General features: G+C 38.9%; 1 protein-coding gene across 2 annotated transcripts; it reads left to right on the top strand.

Annotated features, from left to right (window-relative positions):
• The first annotated feature begins 352 nt into the window (after positions 1–352).
• Positions 353–19,912, top strand: LOC105084313 (cytochrome P450 2C23). 2 transcript variants are annotated; one of them, XM_010974429.3, is made up of 9 exons: positions 353–562; positions 2,611–2,773; positions 10,285–10,434; positions 11,060–11,220; positions 11,708–11,884; positions 14,504–14,645; positions 15,619–15,806; positions 17,713–17,854; positions 19,270–19,912. In XM_010974429.3, exons 1-9 carry the CDS (start codon positions 383–385, stop codon positions 19,449–19,451), a joined length of 1,485 nt encoding a protein of 494 aa, XP_010972731.2. In that variant the 5' UTR covers positions 353–382; the 3' UTR covers positions 19,452–19,912. The 2 variants fall into 2 exon arrangements, with proteins under 2 accessions (XP_010972731.2, XP_064344399.1); XM_064488329.1 differs by lacking the exon at positions 2,611–2,773 and having other exon boundaries at positions 503–562.
• The last annotated feature ends 1,108 nt before the right edge of the window (positions 19,913–21,020 follow it).

Here is a 21,020-nt window from a genome sequence, read left to right as displayed (position 1 = left end):
TCCAAATCAGATCTTAGGATGTATGAATTTTTTTCCCCAAATTTGTGAATTCAGTTATTTAAACAGTTTCAGAAAGTTATGAAAAATAAAATGCAGCTTTATATTTAATGAAACATTAGTACTGAAAGAAAAAGTACATGTAATGGAGAGGCTTAAAAAATCAAAAGTTGCAGATTTTTTGAGTGAGAGGTGGGAAAGATGTGAATCCTTCCTAATCTCAAGCTTCAGGAAGGTAAACAGAGCCAAAACAAATTCCAAGTGTTGTTTTTTTTTCCCAAGTCCAAGAGCTCAGAGCAACCTTTGGCTGGCAGGTCACAACCTGCATATGTATAAAACTTTGCCAACAGGCAATCCTGACAGTTACTAATATCAAGAAGCTAAGATGGAGCTGCTGGAAATCATTACTCTTGCTCTTATGATTTGTGTCACTTTCCTGGGTTTCCTTTTTGTGTGGAAGAAAAGTCACAAAAGGGGAAAGCTCCCCCCTGGCCCAACTCCCCTTCCCATCATTGGGAATCTGATGCAACTAAATCTCAAAGACATCCCTGCATCTCTCTCCAAGGTAAGAGGGTTTCATTAGGGGCTGATCATCTCCAGGCAAGGGGGTCATCTTCAGGCTCTTCAGATCATCTTCAAGATTTCTTAGTTTTACTCATCACTGTATGTCTATTTCTGTATTACAAGATAGATAGCCTTTTTTTTTTTTTTTCCTGGATTGGATCACTTTAGAGCAGGTAAGTGAGTTGTGCTGACCTGACCTGAGATATAGGTTGAATTATAGTGAATGGGGAAATTCTGGGGTCAGAACATATTTTAATTGAAAGGCTTCCAAGCCCCTCTTGCATATAACACTTAGCAAAAGGCAAGCCTAGCAAATGTGAAAATGTAATAAGTTTCCTCTTATATTATTATTATTTCTATTTTATACTAAATACTCTATGGGATGATTTGTGGTCCTCCTCCTAAAGAGTGATTCCCACATCTTGTTCTGACACAGCCCAACTCTGCTACCCTAACTGACATTCGCTCCTGTGGATATATTCTTTGGGGAAAAGATACCTCCATGAGTTCATTGTGCAAGCATATATTCTCCAGAACAACCTAAATGTCCACAGATGGATGAATAGATAAAGAAACTATGATACACACACATACACACACACACACACACACACACACACATACTGGAATATTATTTTTCCTTAAAAAAGAAAGAAATCCTGTCATTTACAACAACATGGATAAAGCTGGTGGATATTATCCTAAGTGATTTAAGCCAGACACAGGACAAATACTGTATGATCTCATTTCTACGTGGAATCTAAAATAGTCAGACTTACAGAAATAGTAGCATGGTGGTTGCCAGGTACAGACGAGGGGGAAATGGGGTGACGGTGCTCAATTTTGCTGTAAAGAGGTAAGTCATGCTGTAGTAATTGGAAGTGAATAGAATCCAGTGCACAAGTTGGAGAGTTGGGCCTTTTTTAGGAGCATGGAGAGTCATTTATAGTAACAGAAAACTATGTACATGGGCACAGATGCAGGTAAACAGGTAGATGCTATGGTGGAAGCATATGGAAATTCTCTTCTCTTTTTTTCCACTATCTCTGTGAAAATAGCAAAGTCTTCAGCTGAGTGTGAGGCTGGGTGAGAAGGGCCTGGCATTTTGAACCCCAAAATAAAGAGATACTCTCATTCAGAGGAACAAAGGAAGTAAGTTTCATTTTCCTGGGACAGAGAAAAGGGGTACAAAGGGACAAAATTTTCCATCATTTAAGGGTAAGTTAAAAAAAGGAAAGGCAGAAAGAAAAAAAAAATTAGGTGACAAGTCCAGAAGTTTTGCCTCTTAGAAATAATCATCATAAACCAAAAAATTGAGGATTATAATATACAAATGGGTTTTTTTTTACAAATGGATTATTAAATGTAATTTTATTTTTCAACAATTAAGAACTTGAACATGTTTCCATACCATTATATATCTTCACATAAGTAATTTCAAATGGCTGTTTTGAATTTAATTGCGTGGATGTAAAATAAGTTTGAAAACCAACCCCAGCTGTCAGCTGTTATAGTACTTTACTTTTCCCCTTGACACAATGCTATCATAAATGTATAGATTTCATCCTTTTTAATACCTGCTTCATAAGCTCTCCTCCAAGCCCTTATCCTGGTGGCTTCCTTCTCACCTTTAGTTTTATCTTAATTGTTACCTCCTCATAGATTCCTCACCTCTCTATTTTCTTAAGTTTCCCCATGATCATCTAACAGTACGTTCTTTATCATTTTCATAGAGTTATGAAATTTGTATTGCAGTTTGTATTGCAAATGTAGTTTGGCAATTTACTGCCTGTTACTTCCACTAGACTCTAAGTTCCTGGGCTGTGCACAGTGTCTGACACAGTATAGGTGCTTAGTAAATATTTGCTCAATGCTTGCACATATAAAGGAAGGAAAGAATGAACCCATGACTGTACCCCAGGGTTAAATTCCTAAAATGAAATTAATAGGGCAAAGTCTAAGCTACATGTGAATTACTAATTTTCACCAAAGCCTCCAATGGAGAGATTTCACAATAGCACTCACACAACCCCTTGCATCTCGTTCCAGTTGGCCAAACAGTATGGCCCTGTTTATACTCTGCACGTTGGCCCTCATCTCACCGTGGTCTTACATGGATATAAGGCAGTGAAGGAAGCTCTGATTGATCAAGGCGACGAATTCCTTGGCAGAGGAACTGTACCAATTGTTGACAATACCCAGAAAGGATATGGTATGTTTCAAATCAAAATACAGGTTACTTCTCTTTAGCAAAAAAAAGTCTGATTAACTAACTTTATGAGTGTCTGTTCTGCACCAAGCAACAAATGAGATGCTGCAATACCACACTGCAGTTCTAACTACCCACAAGTAGTGCAGACACCATAGGTTAAGGGTGTCGTTCCCAAAAAGACTACCCTCACTTCAGATGCTAGCCACAAGTTCAGGGGTCTCCAGGCTACCCATACTTCTGACCAACTGGCTAAAAATTTAGGGTTCCCATGACCACCTCAGGTACAATAATTTGCTGGAACAACTCACAGAACTCAGGAAGATGCCATACTTAGAATTACAATCTTACAAATGGAAAGACACACAGGGCAAGGTTTGGGAGGGTCCCACATGCAGAGCTTCTGTATTCTCTTCCTAGGAATCAGAATACATTACCCATTTGATGCATTGGTGTGTTCACTAACCAGAAAATTCACCAGAGCTTTGGTGTCCAGAGCTGTTAACTGGAGCTTCATTAGTTGGGCTCTAGTTCTTCAGTAGGATAATGGGCTCACAGACAATTCATTTTATATTATGTTTCAAAACTTAGATATGTGTTACATATATTCCTTTATGTTTCAGTTATTACACACACACACAAAAAAAGTCCTAGAACAGCCTGAAAATCTCCTCCAAACCATTAAAATTGTAAAACTGCAAGTTCCGGAGAAATAGAAACTTAATTCTTTTCAAAGCATATTTATGAGCAATTAAATATTATGCAGTATACTAAGTGATCAAAGAGAAGCAATTATTTAGCTCTCTTATATAAGATCGGGATGAATTTGCTCACCTGAAGAAGCAACCAAACCTTTCCTCTACTTGTTCCCTTTTTTCTAAACAAGTTGATTACTTTGGTGTGTGTGAGTTTTATATTAATTTTTAACTGGAATAGGAGGCTGCTGAGCTGAATTGAGCTCAAGAAGGGAAAAAATTATTGCTCAAAACATTGCAGTTTTCACAACTCTGAGACAACTGGTTTACAAATTTCCTATAAAATTCTTGCTACTGGTTCTTACTTGCCTGTAATGAGAAGAGATAATTCAACTCTTCCTTTCCTAAAACTTTCTATCCTGGAAAATAACAAAGAGAAGAGGGTGGAGGGTATAGCTCAGTGGTGGAGTGCGTGCTTAGCATGCGTTGTACTGGGTTCAATCCTCAGTAACTCCATTTTTTAAAATTAAATAAATAAACAAGCCTAACTACATCCCTGCCCACCCTCACCCCCCCCCAAAAAGAGAAGAACCATTCACTGATATTTTAGTTTTCCTTCTTCATTAATTTATTATGGCTGCCATAACAAAGTACCAAAAATTGGATACAAACCTTAGAACAACAGAACTCTATTGTCTCACAGTTTTGGAGGTCAGAAGCCTGAGATCAAGATGTCAGTGAGGTTGGTTCCTTCTAAGAGCCATGAGGGAGAACGTGTTTCATGCCGCTCTCATAGCTTCTGGTGGTTTGCAGGCAAACTTCGTTGTCCTTGCCTTGTAGATGTATCACCCCAATCCTTGCGTTCATGTTCACATGGCATTCTCTGTGTGTGTATGTCTCTGTGTCCAAATTTCCCCTTTTAAGAAGCATACAGTCACATTGGGTTGAGCCCACCCTAATGATCTCATTTTAACTCTGCAAAGACCCCATTTCCAAGTTAGGTCACATTCACAGATACTAGGGGCAAGGGCATCAGCATATTTTGAGGGGAAACAATTCAACCCATAACACCTTCCTAAGTGAGGTATCTGCTAAAATACTAGATGGCTTTCTGATCTAGTGATGTTTGAACACTGTAATATAGTGCTGCAGATTCCTGCAGTTTGTGTCTTAACTAATCAATTTGTTGAAACATTTTCTGTTAACTATGAACTCAATATTTTGCCTAGTTTCTTAATCTTTAAACATTTATCTCTGACAGATTGTAACAGCTCAAACCTTTATGTTATTCATTTGATCCACACACCAGTATTAGGTGCCATTGTTCACTCACTAAAGTGCAAAAAATTAAAATTACTTAGTGCTCTTCAAGGTTTGGAGAAACAGCCACTCATCCCTTACCTGGAGGAGTGCAGATGCTATAACATTTTTGGAAAATAATCTAGTGTATCTGTGGACTAGAAACTGCAGTGACTTTTTGAGGAATCTAGTTTACATAAATAGAAACAAATGCACTATGTAATTATTCACTCACACACAAGCTCACCCTAACACAGTAGGTGTGGGGAGGGCATCGCTTCCTTGGAATACTCCAAGCCTATAGGAATGTAGGTGTGCTAAAGAGAAAGAAGTGTATTTTTAAAAAATATATTTACATAATAGGTATAGATTCTGAACAAAGTGAGAAAAATAAGAAAGCATTCCAGTTATCTCCTGTTGTGTAACAAACCTCCCAGACTCAGGGATATAAAACAACAACTTTTTTTTTCTTTTTATACTAATGGATTCTGTGATCAGGAATTTGAACAGGGCACAGTGGAAGTGAAGTGGCTTTTCCTGATCCGCAAGGCCTGGGGCCTCAGAAGACATCCGTTTTTTTCCAAATAGAGCAGCTAAGGGTGATTCAAATAGTAGAGGGCTAGAATCATCTGGAGTCTTCTTCATTTCCAAGTGTGGCTTCTGGGCAAGGATGACCCAAAGGCTGCACTCAGCTGGGACTGTCAACAGAGCATCTCCGAGTGGCCTGTCCACATGACTTGGGCTTCTCGCCAGTGCCAGGAATCCAGGAAGGGGTGTCCTGAGGTGGGGCATCTGGAGAGTGAGCATTCCAAACTGCAAAGCTTCTTTAGACCAAATCTCGGAACATAGGACCATGTTTTATTTGTTGCAGGTAATTCCCAAAAGCCAACTCAGATCCAAATGGAGAGGAATTAGGCTTCCCTTCTTAATGGGAAAGTGGTGGTGGTCACACTGCAGAAGAACATGAGGGTTGAGAGATACTGTTGTAGTTCTCACTGGAAAACACAATCTGCCCACAGTGAGCAGGTGAGAGAGAAAAGTATCACCTTTGTACTGATAAGGGAAAACTTGAAGAATATAGGTTTAAGTGGGAGCCAAATGGTCCTGCAATGGAAGCTAGAATCAGAGAGGATTCCGCACTGAGTCATAGACAACACTGGACCAAAGCTGAACTCTCCTCAGAAGAAACTGACTAGTCTGTGTAAGATTCGTGTGCATATATGTGTATATTCCCAGATTTGGACTCCCCCAAAACACTTTAATTTGGGGACAGGGCAATAGAAGATACAGGTTTTCCTGTGGAATACTGTCAAAAGCTCTGACCTTAAACTTTTACTTGTCAGCATCAGTGAATCAAAGCAGCCTTCACATAGCTCATTTACTGTCATCAGTCCCTAGGAATATACTGGCACGCTCTCCTGCCATCACATTTGCCTAGCATGGATTCCAACTCTGGAAGAATTCAACCATCTTCTCTGTGCTTGTGCCCAGAAGATAAGTGCTGCTAGAAAAATTCTCCAGGGATTACACTGGCTTCCCTTTAAATTAATACCTTTAAACCTCAATTAGAATTTTAATACCACGTATTCCTCTGTTTGGCTCCCTTTTCCAGTCTCAGAGACTCTTCTTTCCTCCTAAGTAACACCCCCACTATGCATATCTATGCTCAGAACCATTGTATCAGAACACTCATTGTAACAACAGAAGTATCAGAAAGAATTCTCAGTTTCTTAACATTTTATCTATAGGTCTATCTGCCTCTACACTCATATTCTCCTTTTTCCCCCCTCCTGTTACAATTGAAAAAGTATCCCTTTTCTTAACAGGGACAATTTCCATGTGTGCTCTAAATCCTATATTATCTCACCTTCCCAAGAATCTTACTTTTTTGATAATGCCTTCTTCATCCCAGATTATCCACCTTTCTCTGCTTGTCCTGAGAGCCAGTCCTCTCTTTTCCCTTATTGGTCCTGGTTCACAATGTTAGAGAGGCCACAGGCTGAAATTCAACCGCTGGCTCTGGCTGGAATCAATCGAAGACAGGCACTGGTCAGAGACTGGAAAGTGGGAGAGCCAGAGGTCCCCGTCTCTCTGTGCCTCAGATGGCATCTCTTCCATGAGCTGCGTGTCCCCTGTGGCTCCAGCTCCTTTAGAATTGGGCCACTTGGTTTCAGCCCTGGCCAGGTAACCCCAGCCCTTGAGCTCTGGTCACACCAGCTCCTCCCCTTGTCCCTTCCATGGGGAGATGGTAGCAACTTTCCGTTGTTGATAATTACCAGTTGTCTCCCTGTCCCTGGTTTGGCTTCTCAGTGTTTCCATATCTTAAAACTAATTCCCTGGGTTAAACTTCCTCTGTTTTAAATATTTCGAGAGACTTCTCTTTTCTTGTTTGCACTGAGAGTGATAAACTCACTCACATGCACATTTTCCTCAGCACTCTCCTCACAACTCCCTTTAGTTTGTCCCAGGTTTCTTATCCCTTAACAACCAAACTTCTCTAAAGAGGCATTCACAATGAAGGGTAATTCCCCTTTAGAAATCTATCTTGAGAGATAAGGCAAGATGTGGAACGAAATTATAAACAAGAATGTTTACAGTCGTAATATTTTTTGAATCTGGCATACAGCAGTGTCAACTAAACAAAAAATGCACAGCGTGAGAGCTGTGAGTTCAGTTTTATTTGGGGACTTACTGAGGACTATAGCCCATGAGACACCTCTCAGATACCACTGAGGAACTGCTCTGAAGAGGTAGTGCGGGAGGTCAGTACACATACAATTTGGTGAAGGGAGTACATGCAATCAAGTTCCATCTCAGTGGAAGGGTGCTGCTAGCCATGAGGAACAGATGTCTCCTTTAATGGCTTTAGTGCTTTTCTAAGTATGAGAAGATGCAGGAAATTGGGTTCATAAAATGTTCTCGAAATATCTAATTATATCTGAAGACCTGTTCTGTCAGTTTTCGTAGAGCACAGTGTGCCTCACTCCTGATCCTCCACCCTGACCTTCCTTAGTCTTGAAAGTCGATGACTGCAGTGACTAATGACCTAATCCTTGTAGAGGATTCTTTAGTTGGCACAGGAGAGCAGTGCAAATTTATTAAGTGGAAGAATAAAGAGCAAAAAAAGAGCAATATTTAAATGTCTAATTAATTTTAAATAATTTAATCAAATTTATAATTACCTTTTGATTTAAAGGTGATATAAAAACACCATTTAAAAATTTGGAGAGATAAAAATATTCCTAAAAACAATAATAATAATGTTATTATTGATAATTATTATAAATGTTAGATGTTATAGTAATTGGATTATTATTAAATTGAAGTAGGGTTGTAATAGCTATAATTATATAGCTTATTAATTATATAAGAGCTCTCTTATAATTATATAAGAGCTAATATTTATTAAATACTTATGTGCCAGATACTGTGCTAGGGGTTTCACATGCATTACCACATTCAGTCAACACAATGGCCCCATGAGGAAGATATTTTTTATTTCCGTTGTAACAGATGAAAAGCTGAGGGAATAGAAGTTAAATAACTTGCCCAAATTAGAAAGTTTTGAAGCAGAGATTTGAATTCAGTTTGCCTAGCTTTAGAGGCCAGAGCCACTAACCATACTGTCTCAACACACTAACATATTTATTTTTATCTTCATGTACTATCTCCCAGATGTTGTCCATACGCACACATATTTTACATCGTTGTAATTAGAGTGTACAGACGCATTTGTATACTGATTTTTCTTTTAAAATATTAACATTTCTGATATTTTTACATGGTTTTCATGATCATAATTTTAACAATTGCTTAACTTTTCCTAATATTGATTTACTATCATTGTATAGTTGGCAGTTACTCTATCATTAGCATTTAGATTGTTTACAAATTTCTTAAATTAGCGTTGATGGCATTGCAGTGTACACATTTTTACCTTTTGTTGAATTATTTCTTTGTGTAAATTCTTAGGCGAGCAACTAATGGGTCAAAGACAATTTGAATAGTTTTTTGCTATAAATGTTGGTTTAATTCCCAAAGTATGTAGTGATGTGCAATGAGGCTAAATGAACACACCAAATTTGCCACAAGCTTGATTTTTTTGGGTAAAATAATTTTTTAATGCTTGCTAATTCAGTAGATGTGAAATGAATATTTAAATTATTATAAATCGAATATCTTCTGTGTGCAAGGTAAGAGATCATCATGTGTCACAGGAAATAAAATGCACCAGTCACTAAAATAAAGAACATCTGGTATAGGAATTAACACCAGTAAACAAATTGCCATAATTCAAGACAGAAAAGACAAATTGTATTAAACCAATTCACTTAAATGGAAAGAGAGATTACCTCCAGTAGATGACAGGGAAGACTCAAAGAGAAGGTTTCTGAGATGGCTCTTAAAGGGTAGCTAGAAACTCAATGAAGTAAATAGGGTGGGAGCAGAACAGCTGAGGTGAGCAAAAGGAAGAGAATGAACGAAATGCGGGTGCAAACAATGGAGGCGAGTTCAGTGAACAGCTGTGACCGGCCCATCAGCTCAGAGTTAGAGCTGAATGGCGGACAGGTTTGAGGGTTTAAAGGTGTCACAACAAGGCTGTTGAGTCTACCAAATGCTTTTTAAGCCCTAGCATAATTGTCCCTGTATTTGATCTTGAGTAACCTGGAAACTGTAGCTTAGAGGGGTGGTAGATGACTGTAACTTTTCAAATCTGTAAAAATATTAGAACCCCTTGTGGTGGTGTAGGATGAATTGACAAGAAAGGACAATGAGAAAGACATTTTGGAGGTGGAATCGGCAGGGCTTCCCAATTGCAGACATGTAGGGTGAAAGGCAAGAGGGATGTGAAGACGCCCTGAGATTTGGGTTTGGGGCACTAGGAAACTGGTGGTGCGTTAAGAGAAGTGGGGAATTCAGGATACGTAACTGATTTTGTACAGAGGAAGACATGAAAAAGCACTGGTATAGAATATACTGAATTCCTTTACTCCTGTGTTTCTTCTTATTCAGATTAGGCTGACATTAGCTTAATCTCAGTAAGACAGAGAGAATAGAAACATAAGTTCCATATCGATCTGCTTTGAAGCTGCTTATCCTCTAACAGAGAAAAATCACATATGGAACTAAACCACAAAGTTAGAGAGAGATGAAGTGTAAAAACAGACACGCATGAAAGGGGTTTGCAAGAACACGCACCATCTTTAACAACTTTAACATCTTTACCATCTTTAACAAAATCAGAGAGCCTTTCCCACGCTTGGAAATGTTCTCCACCTGCCAATGATCCCCTGCCTGATTCCATCATCTCTGCCCCCTGTTGACCAGAGCTTGGGTTTTATTTCCTTTGTGACAAATATCTCCCCCAAACCACAGAATATGTTGTGCTCTTAAAATTCCAGTTTCTGGATCCCTGATAAGGGACACTGGGAACAGTTTAAGGTAGACATGAGCTCCACTCTAGGGAAATCTGACTGCATAATACAAAATGCTTTCCTGCTCTTTGCTTCTTTTCCTAAGGAATCATTTTCAGTAATGGAGACAGGTGGAAGCAAATGCGGCGCTTCTCCCTCATGACCCTAAGGAACTTTGGGATGGGGAAAAGAAGCCTCGAGGAGAGGGTCCAGGAGGAAGCCCAGTTTCTGGTGGAGGAGCTCAGGAAAATGGAGGGTGAGTTCCACTGATCATCCTTTGGGGGCAAAGGGGACTTGCTACACACACAGCCTCCAACTGAAGCGCCTCCTTTGAGAAACACTCAGTGGTCCATGATCAGCTCTATTAATTAGGGGGTTGGCTAAGAAAAAAAGGTGAGAAGAAAATGACCCAAAACTGTTGCTTAGGAAACTCTCAAATCCCTTTGTTTGGATTCATTTCCCAACTTCAGCACTTACTGGGTATGTAAATTTGGACAAGTTACTTAACTTCTCCAAGAGGCAGTTTCCTCATCTGAAAAATGGGGCTAAAAATCAAACCTCAGAATGAGGGTTAAATAATATACTTTGTAAAACATTAACACAGTATCCAGCATGCAGTAAATTCTCCATAAAGTTACTTGTTGCTCTTATGACTATTATAGCATTCATAGAATAACATAATAATTAGTAGTAGTAGCATGGTATAATACTATACAGCATATAGTATTAGTATTGGTAGAAGAGGCTTACATCCTAATTTCGGGAAGCTTAGAGAAAACAGACTATGTATCCATCTGAGCAGAAGGGAGGCCCTGTTCTTGAAACCCTGATGCAGGTTGATGAAATTTCTCAGTGTGAGAGTTGTTTTTTTCTCACACCAGCTCAGCCCTTTGACCCTACCTTCATCATCTCCTGTGCTCCCTGCAATGTCATCTGCTCCATCCTCTTCAATGAGCGTTTCCACTACAAGAACAAGACGCTACTCTTCCTAATGGGTCTGTTAAATGAAAACTTTAATCAAATAAACTCTCCCTGGAGCCAGGTAAGGCCAAGACTGCGTCTGCCCTTGCGGTTGATCTCAGGGGTCCACTGGGAGCCTGCGAGCAGGGTAAAGGGCTGTGAGCTCCCAGACCTGCCCCAGCGAGCACAGTGCCAGCATGAGCACCATCACCTTCCCTCCTTGTGTGTCTAATGCCGAGGGGATGAGTGCAGTGTTTCTTACTCCAGCATCTGTGGACAGTTGCCCTCTGTTCACTTATATGGGTTTACTCCCACAAAAGAAGACAGAGTGTTCCCAGGTGCCTTGGTTTCTTTCAAGACCCCTACATGCATTCTCCTCCTCTGTGACTCTGAAGTTGGCCAAGGGTGGATGAGGAGGATGAAAGGAAGGGCCACTCTTGTGCACCTGATGAACACCCTCCCTTCTCTTCTGCTTGGAAGCTGGAGGACGTTCTCCCTGGCCAGACGCCACTCAGAAACCTTAGTCTCCCTTCACAAACTGAATTTCTGGTGTATTTTCTACATTTTAGATTTACAATCTATGGCCAAACTTCATAAAGCATCTCCCTGGAAAGCACAGAACATTTTCAAAAAGGGTTAAGGATGTTCAGTATTTTATTCTGGAAAAAGTGAAGGAGCATCAAAAGTCCCTGGATCCTAATAGCCCTCGAGACTACATTGACTGTTTCCTCAGCAAGATGGAGCAGGTACTGTAAGTGACATCTTTCCCTGATACTCTATTTTATCATTCCATGGAAGTGCAGGAAAGCGTAATCACAGCATGTAGGTAACTCTTGATATTTTTGCTATCTTATAGCAGTGGGGTACACTATTAACAATAATATAAATTTTAGAATGGTCCAGAGCCCTCTTTTTCCTTTGTATTTCTGCTTACTTCCTACACTTGGACATTAGCATTTAATGAAATGTTCTTTATACATATTTACTATGAGCTACATCATGTATGAAAATGCGTGTTCCTGAGCATGTATTTATCTTGGGGTGGGTAAGACACACATGCATCTTCCCTACATGTTCTTTACATGTACATAGTCAGCCATTTTTGCCACAGTGCTTCCCAGATAGCATGTCATTGATCAATACATTATAAAAACCTGATTGTGTTTTCCCATAGAAACAATGTTGTTATTTGAAATTGGTGATGGGAAAGGATTCTAATGCAAATGCATTATACTTTAACCATGGGTAATAATAGTAAATATATTAAATAGAAAGTATCACACAGCCACCAACCCTCAGAATGTCACTGATTTAAAACACCAGCGTGAGTGTCCATGAGCACATCAGTAGAAAAACAGTCAAGACTGTGACAAATAGATTGTAAAAAAGATACTTAAATGTATAAACACATGTAACAACTTAAAATCTGAAAATTATTCTTTGAGTCCTATAAAATTAACCTCACTGATGCCAGAGTTCCCCAAAATATGTATAAATGAAAGAAAAACACCACTCAACTGTATCGTAAATGTACAAATTATAGCAAACATTTAATTAATAATAACTTGTATATTCTTCTTAATCTCTATGAGGGCTGATTTGAAAAGACTGATTTCCTTAGAAAACATATCAAAGGAAGGCATGTTGATACGCCTTTTACTTAATTCTCAGAAATTTCCCTGGAATCAGTAGAGGCATTTAAGCTCATTCCATTTACCAAAGATGTGCATCAAAATATCGTCTTCATTCTGATGGGAAAAGTTGTTGACTCTCAAAGGACTAGGCATTTGTCTGGGAAAGAGGGAAAAAAAATAGCCAGGTTTTTAATCCAATCATTTAAAATTTTATTTAGCACCAACTCTGTATCAGTCATGGTGCTTAGTAAAGGGAGTGAGATGATGAATCAGATAATACCCTGCAATTTTCTTTTGTAGCACTTGTCATAGTTTAAGAAAATATTTATTTAAATGACCTCTATATTCACCACTACACTGTATATATACTCCAAAGGGCTGAGGCAGTGTCGATTTCCCACACTTTGTATTGCCAGGAACTAGCACAATGCCCAGAATATTATAGGTGCACGTAAATATTTGTTGAATAAATAAATTAACTGATTAATACATATATAGTCCTTGGCATAATGTAGCTTACAGTCTAGTGCAAAGATCATCAAAACAAGCAGTAACAATGCAGTGCTAATGCAGGAGTTACAAGTTGCCATGGGAGAACTTGGCAGGAACACTAATGCTAGTCTAATGTGAGTCAGGGAGGGACTTCTACACCAAGGCCCACTGGATATGTCCCTGCATACGTAGGTGAACAATCAAGCCGAGAGCTGAAGGGTGAGTAAGGATTATCTGTGTAAAGATGACAGAGAAAAATATACCAAGCAGAGAAACAAGGTATGCAAAGGCCCTGAGGCCTTTTTAAAAACAAGTGGCATTAAAAGCCCACCCCACCCCCAAAAAGAAATCAGCAATGAAAACAATTTAAACATAGTAAAAAAACAAAGATTTTTATTAAATAGTTTTATACATTAAACATTCATTTATTCAACAAATTCTTAGTGACAGCTATTATGCCAAGGGTTGGAGATACATCAATAAAGATTTAATCTGTATTATTTTTCATATAGTCATGGTAAAATAGAAAGCTCACTCACTATTTTTAAGCCCTGGATCAATTTATTTTCTAACCACTTTGTGGATCCCATGCAAAAAAATATAGGTCAAAATGTTCTATCTACAAGTACAGTTGCTGTGTTAGAAATGCCATTAATAATGATGAGTGTCATACGTGAGCGGCTGGGGCTGGGAATGCCTGAGTCCTTGTAAGTGAAGGAAACAGACCAGTCACAAACCAGTGACTTCTCTACATTGTGCTCTCATACAGCTTATCATCTAGTTTTTTTCATTAAATATAATAAAAGAAGATGTATATATGAAGTGTTGTTCTAAGATTTTCCACCTATGAACTCTTTTAATCTTTATAATAACCTGATGAAGTGTGTTCTACTTTTTATCCCAATTTCACAGATGATGAAACTGAGTAAAGAGGTAAAATAGCTTGCCAAGGGTACACTTCGATCTGTTCATTGACTAACCTGGTATTTGAACTGGAAGTTTTGATTCCATGACCTATTTTTTATCACTACACTACAGTGCACAAAATGAAGCCTATTGCTAGTGAAGAGGTGTGATTGTGGAGTTCTGATAAGCCATTGCCTTCTTTTTTTTAATAGAGGTACTGGGGATTGAATCCAGGACCTTGTGCATGCTAAGCATGAGCTCTACCACTGAGCTATACTCACCTTCATTGTCTTCTTTCTAACTCATGTGGCCCATTAACTCTACCGTCTACAGGAGAAACAGAACCCAAAGTCTGAATTTCACTTGGAGAATTTGACAATCTGTGGATCAAATCTGTTTGTAGCAGGAACAGAGTCAACCGCAAGCACCATGAGATACGGGATCCTGCTCCTAATGAAACACCCAGAAGTTCAAGGTACAGCAAATATCCTAGTGGCCAAATAAAAGATGAGCTCCTGGTACTGATGAGGGCAGGAAGACACTGATAGTGATGATTTCTCTTTGTCTGGGCTGCCTTAGAGAGCATCATGCAAAGGGCCATCCATGTGGCTTTGTGTTTGTACATCAGAATTATATCAAATGATGCTATGTAAGAGAGACCTTTAAGAACTCAAAAGTCTCTCAGTTAGGTTTAAAAACAGAGCAGCTTCTGAATCCCAGCTCTTCTATATATGATGAAGTGCTGGAGAGCAAGCCCTATTCAGATGAGTGCTGCTTGGCTTCCCCTGCTGGATTCTTATCCTGGGCCTGCCAGTACCTGGCCATGTGACCTCAAACAAGTTATGTCAACTTGTAGGCCTCTGTTTTTCCATCTTGAAAACAGACAAGATTCCTCAAAGTGGAGTTTTTGGATCAATATAATTTAAAATTCAAAAATGAAATTGTGGTAGCTCTGTTTGCTCAAGCACATTCTCAGAGCACAGGACTTGGAAAGCTAGGGTTTATATTGCGCAACAAAATGGTTTTCGCCATTCTCACAAAATCTGTAGCAGAGTGGATGAGTCTGACCAAGGAGACACTCCCACCAGAGGGAGGATCAAACATTTCTCCTCTACAGCTGCTTTGCTAGGAATTATGGGATAAACCTTAATCCCTGCCACAGAGGTGGTCTCCTCACCTGTACAGGAGGACAACCAGTTCATGCAGGAGGCTGAGGACATGCCTGACCTAGCTTTTATGTTTCCTGCAGCAGACTCTCTGGTCTTTGCAGCAAAATAGAAAATAGAATTTCCATGAGGAACAGATCATGGGCTGTTTAACAGCATGTCTTTGACCTTTGGATCCTTTTCTAGGCCACTTTCCATTAAACATTGTAAGCATTTTCAGGTCATTTCCAGATCTTCAAGGGAACATTTCTTCAGTAGCATTCATGATTCATGTCTCTGCAGCCAAAGTTCATGAAGAAATTGATCGTGTGATTGGACGCAACCAACGCCCCTCCATGATGGACAAGATGAAGCTGCCCTATACAGAGGCCGTGGTGCATGAGATACAAAGATACATCACCTTCGTTCCTTCTAACTTACCCCATACCGTGGTCCGGGACACAAAGTTCAGACAATACGTCATCCCCAAGGTTAGAGGTGTCTTGGAATCTGGGAAAGCTGGCTGGGATAGAAGGGGCAGCAGGGAGCCTCAGTGGGGCCTCTGAGAGGCATCTCAGTTCTGTTTCAGGAAGAGAAGCAATTGAGAGTCATGGAACGAACATAGGGTCAGAGTCACCTGTCCAGGGTTTGAAATCTGTCATTGCCTCAGGCCTTTCTTTCAGTTCTGTGGTCCTGTCTCTGCCTTCCTGGAATAGGGGGAGCTGACCTGGGGTTTCCCAGGCCCCCTCCCACTCTCATATAAAATGTATTAAGGGAGAAATGACTTGCATTAATGAGAATCTCGCGTGAACTGAAATCTGACTTTTCATGATGGATTTTAAAAAAAGGGAAGAGATGGAAAATGTGTCTGCAGCTCTAAGATAATCAAGCCTGGCTCTCTTCCCAGGACCTCATATATTCAGAACCTGTGGGATAGTGCTGTCCATAACAGTCAACATTTGCAGAAAACAGCATTTATCAAAACATTTACGTGCACCTTGGGCATGCAGTCAGTCTTCTGTAGTTGTTAAGGGCTTAGGTTTTACATTTAATCCATTCACGAGTATAGAAGAGGAAGAAAAGGTGCCAAACCTGTAGAGTACTACTAAATAGAAAGAGCCCCCATCTTACCGACAAATGTCAATGCAAAAGTCTACTAGCACTCAAATCTAGCATCACATTAAAAATACTGTACCACCAACAAGCGAAGGTCATCAGGGACACAGGCGAGGTCTCACACCAGAAAATACTTGTGCTGAATAGTCATTTAAAAAGGACTTTTAAAGTTCCTTTATTTATATGAAGTAAAATACTAAGCAAGCCAAAGAACATTATAGAATGCTACTGTTTGGAAAAAGTGGGAAATATGTCTGTCTTTTTTTTTTTAATCCATATGATTTCTTCCTAAGGATATATTATAACTGGTAACAGTGATTATTACATTAAAAAGGAAACTAGGAGACTTGAGTATGGGGAAAAGAAAGAGACATTTTCACTTTATACTTGTTTGTACGTTTTTGGGGTTGTTTTTTTTTTTTGGTATTTTATACCATGTGCATGCATGCATTACCTACTACAATAATTGTGAAATAATGTTTCAGGAAATATAAAATGAAGTAAAAATAGAAAGAGGAAGATTTCACTTAAACAGAGGTGCTTTATGATCAGATAGAACTTGGGTCAAATTCTAACCATGCCACTTGCTAAAAATATAACCTCAAGCAAATTATATTTCTTCTCTTTGAATCTCAATTTCTGCATTTATACAATGTTAGCCCCCCCCCCAGAAAGCATACTGGATATGGCTGAAGTGAGAATTAAATGAGGTTTATAAACAACTAAGCACAGTGTCAGGTGAATGTGAAGTATCCCATGTAAATGGCAGTTATCATTATTATGTTGTCATTTATACCTCACAAAATCTTATGGGGAAAGAGGAAAGCCTATTGTCACCGCACCCCATTTTATGATTGAGGAAAGTAGGGTTTGATCCAATAGATTCTGTAGATTACAAGGTTCCATATCTCATTTTCTTCCCCTCACACCTGAATTCAGAAAGAAAAAAACTGTGAAAAGTGAGTTTTCCCCATTGGAGGCAGCAATTCCAGTAAAGCATAAATCTAGATAGTATGGGTTGCACACCTTAGTTTTTTCAACAATTGATTATTGCACATTGACCATAACATTGTTCTTTCCACAGAGAATCATCTTATTACTCGATAAAAGATATTATATGATAGGGAGTGTGAAACAGCCATCACATAAGACAGTCCTTGCCAGGCAAGCTTAAGAGTGCTTGGTCCTATTTAATCCACTATAGTTAAGAATGTTAGACTTTTTATGAATCAAAGATAAGCATGATAATGTGCCTCTCCACTCTCCATTTCTTGGTTCCAGGGCACCACTATATTGCCATTACTGTCTTCGGTCTTGTACGATTGCAAGGAGTTTCCCAACCCAGAGAAGTTTGACCCAAACCACTTTTTGGATAAAAATGGCGGCTTCAGGAAAACAGAATACTTCATGCCTTTTTCCATTGGTAAATACAAATACACCCCCTCCAAACCATACATTTGCACATTTTGGACAACTTTTAGCTTCATTGAATGTATGGCATAAGTAATCCACTGATGATAGTAAAGTCAATCAAATCAATGTTATAAACCCCTATATCAGGATGGAGCCATTTAAGTTTGTATACCAATAGGATCAGGTGAGTATTCCAGGGACTATTTTGTTGTTTGGTGATTGAGTATAATGCCAGTTTTTACAGAAACCAAGGCAAATCAATTCAATTTAGATGTCACACATTACCAGATGACAGAGTGACCTGATTTTGCAAACTCTCAAACTCTAGTCTGTTGATTTCCCCTTTGTGATGTTGACTTTTCCTAAACAAAACATTCCAATTTCTTTTAAAATTATTAACCATTATTAACTTTCTTATTCTTAGAGTCAGAGGCCATCAAAGAGACCTTGGCCACTTCACCCTTTCTTCCCCTCTGAAATTGGGAGCCTTTTTGCAAGAACTGTTGGCTCCCAGTTACTATTTCCCATGAGCTCATAAAGACAACTGGAGTTGGTCAGCACACATTCTTTCTCTTTGTTATCCTATTCAATCATTTGATTCTTATTTTCAAAAATAACAGTTAATATGTTTCATTTCTAATTACAATGATAGTAAGTATTCAGTATAAAAAATGGAAAATGCAGAAAAGCAAAAAAAAAAAGAAAGAGAAAGAAAAAATTTTGCATTTTCACCCTAGAGATAATCACTGCTAATATTTTACTATATATACTTCAAAAAATTGTCTATGTATACATAATAGATGTATATTCCAAAATAAAATCTGGTTCATTCTGCGCAATCTATTTGATAACCTGCTTTTACTTAGTGTATTGTGATAAAAGACAGCCTGTAGTATTAAATAATATTCCATATAAACAAGTTTAGATTGCATTGTATGATAGACGCACAAGGATTTATTTAACTAATCCAATATAGATGTATGTCTAATTTTCATCCAAGTCTTTAGTGTCATAAATAACAAATGCAAGTGACAGCTCATAATTGGATCTCACTCCTACAGATAAATCCCCAGAAAGAAAATTACTGAATTAAAGAATGAAAATTTAGAGAGCTTTGATATGTATTGACAAATATCCTTCTAGAAAAACTATACCAGTTCATTGTCCTCCAGCAGTTTCTGAGTGATCCCTTTTGTTTTTGTCTTTGTATTTTATTTGCTTTTGTTTTCTTAATGGCAGTCCTGGGGACTGAACCCAGGACCTTGTGTGTGCTGAGCACGAGCTCTACCACTGAGCTATTCCCATCCCCCGTCAGTCTCTTTTCTGGTTGGTGTTTTCAGTGGCTTTTAGGAGCCTCTAGTATTTGAATATGAGCTATTGTATTTGAATTTGCTGTGCGCTAAAGGAAATGTTTCCTCCTTCCAGGGAAACGGTCCTGTGCTGGAGAGGGCCTGGCCCGCATGGAGCTGTTCCTCTTTCTCACCACCATTCTGCAGAACTTTGTCCTGAAGCCCCTGGTAGACCCCAAGGAAATAGAGACCAAACCCATTGTTACTGGGCTTTTCAGCTTGCCACCACCCTATAAGATGTGCCTTATCCCTAGATAAAAGAAGAAATTTTCTCTTTTAATAATTTAAACCAAAGTAATTAATTTTTCCTCTTACTCCCTCCTTCACCCCAATAGTCTCTCTTTTTGTTTTAAATACTGCCTAGGACAGAAACTCTACTTACTAAAAGTTTGATAGACATTAAGTCTAAAAATTCCTTGACAAAAAGGAGCTGGGTCCTGAAAACTCCAAGGATACAAACAGTATACTTATACTCTTTACAGTGCTTTATAAACCATGGTCCAGCAGAACCAAGACCATACCGACAGAAGGCCTCTGTTGGGACAATCAGCAAATAGTGAAATAGATTTCACTCTGTCTGTGGCTTTGAAGATAAGCTGATTTTCTATAGTTTTTCAAAATAGCGAAACTAATATAATGATCTATATGTATTTTTTCCTATTTCCAATTGAAAGCACTTATATGATTTATTCACAAAATAAATTCTTTTTTTCCACAGATTTTCTTTGTGTATTTGACTTTAAGCCTCAAAAATTCCTTTCCTTGAGGAGGGGCACTCTATAATTAGGATAATGGTAAATAGATGATATTAAATGATAACCCCCATAACAAATCTCTCCCTGCCCCACCCCATCTAACTGAAGCCATTGATTTCCAGGGGGGCCCAAGGAGCCCCCTTGAATAAGAAGTCAAACCATATCCACAACTAGGATTTAGACATGCATAGTGGCCATCTTATTCAGAAAGTGGTGAGGGGCGGGGCTGGGGGTTGGAGACCAAGAGGGTAGGTTGCAAGAAAGACTGAGAACTGCCAAGAGAACAGTGACCCAGAAGAGAATGCCCAGCAGTGACCCAGTGACATGCTGTGAGTAGCAGCTGCACCAAAAGGATGACTCAGATCCCAGCAGGCAGCCCAGCCTCCAGAACACTGGGAGGGAAAGAAGCTTTAAAAGCAGAGCTAACTTTCTGCGCACATATTCAAAACTGAAAGCAGGGACTCCAACAGATATTTGTACACCCATGATCCTAGCAGCTTATTCACAATAGCCAAAAAAAGGTGGAAACAACCCAAATGTACATCGGTGGATGAATGGATAAACAAAATGTGATGTATATGTACAGTGGAATATTATTCAGCCTTAAAAAGGAAGGATACATGGTCTAACACAAGCTACAACTTGGATGAATCTTGAAGACATCATGCCAAATGAAATAAGCCAATCACAGAAGGACAAATATTGTATGATTCCACTTACACGAGTAGTCAAACTCACAGAGACAGAATGTAGAATAGTGCTTGCAGGGGGAGGGGGAGATTGGGGAGTTATTGTTTAACAGGTATGGAGTTTTAATTTGGGAAGATGAAAAAGTTCTAGAGATGTATGATGGTGATGATTACATAAAAATGTGAATGTACTTAATGTCATTGAATTGTACACTTAAAAATGGGTAAAATGGTAAGTTTTATGCCATGTATATTTAACCACACACAAATGTATACACACACAAGTAGAGCTGAGGTACTTGAGTTAGACAGGTGGGGATTTGGAAGCTGTAAATTTTGGATCTAAATGTTAATATGATTTGCTCACATGTATCTTTGCCTTC

Source organism: Camelus dromedarius, chromosome 8 (assembly GCF_036321535.1).
Source record: "Camelus dromedarius isolate mCamDro1 chromosome 8, mCamDro1.pat, whole genome shotgun sequence".
In the NCBI taxonomy this organism is placed as follows: Eukaryota; Metazoa; Chordata; class Mammalia; order Artiodactyla; family Camelidae; genus Camelus; species Camelus dromedarius.
This window is presented reverse-complemented; position numbering and strand designations above follow the sequence as displayed.

Excerpts from the sequence above, each read along its gene's own strand:
- LOC105084313 (XM_010974429.3), top strand. The coding sequence starts at position 383 with ATGGAGCTGCTGGAAATCATTACTCTTGCTCTTATGATTTGTGTCACT. Across the intron at positions 11,885-14,503 it reads TCCTCAGCAAGATGGAGCAG|GAGAAACAGAACCCAAAGTC; the intron begins GTACTGTAAGTG and ends TACCGTCTACAG. Across the intron at positions 17,855-19,269 it reads CTTCATGCCTTTTTCCATTG|GGAAACGGTCCTGTGCTGGA; the intron begins GTAAATACAAAT and ends TCCTCCTTCCAG.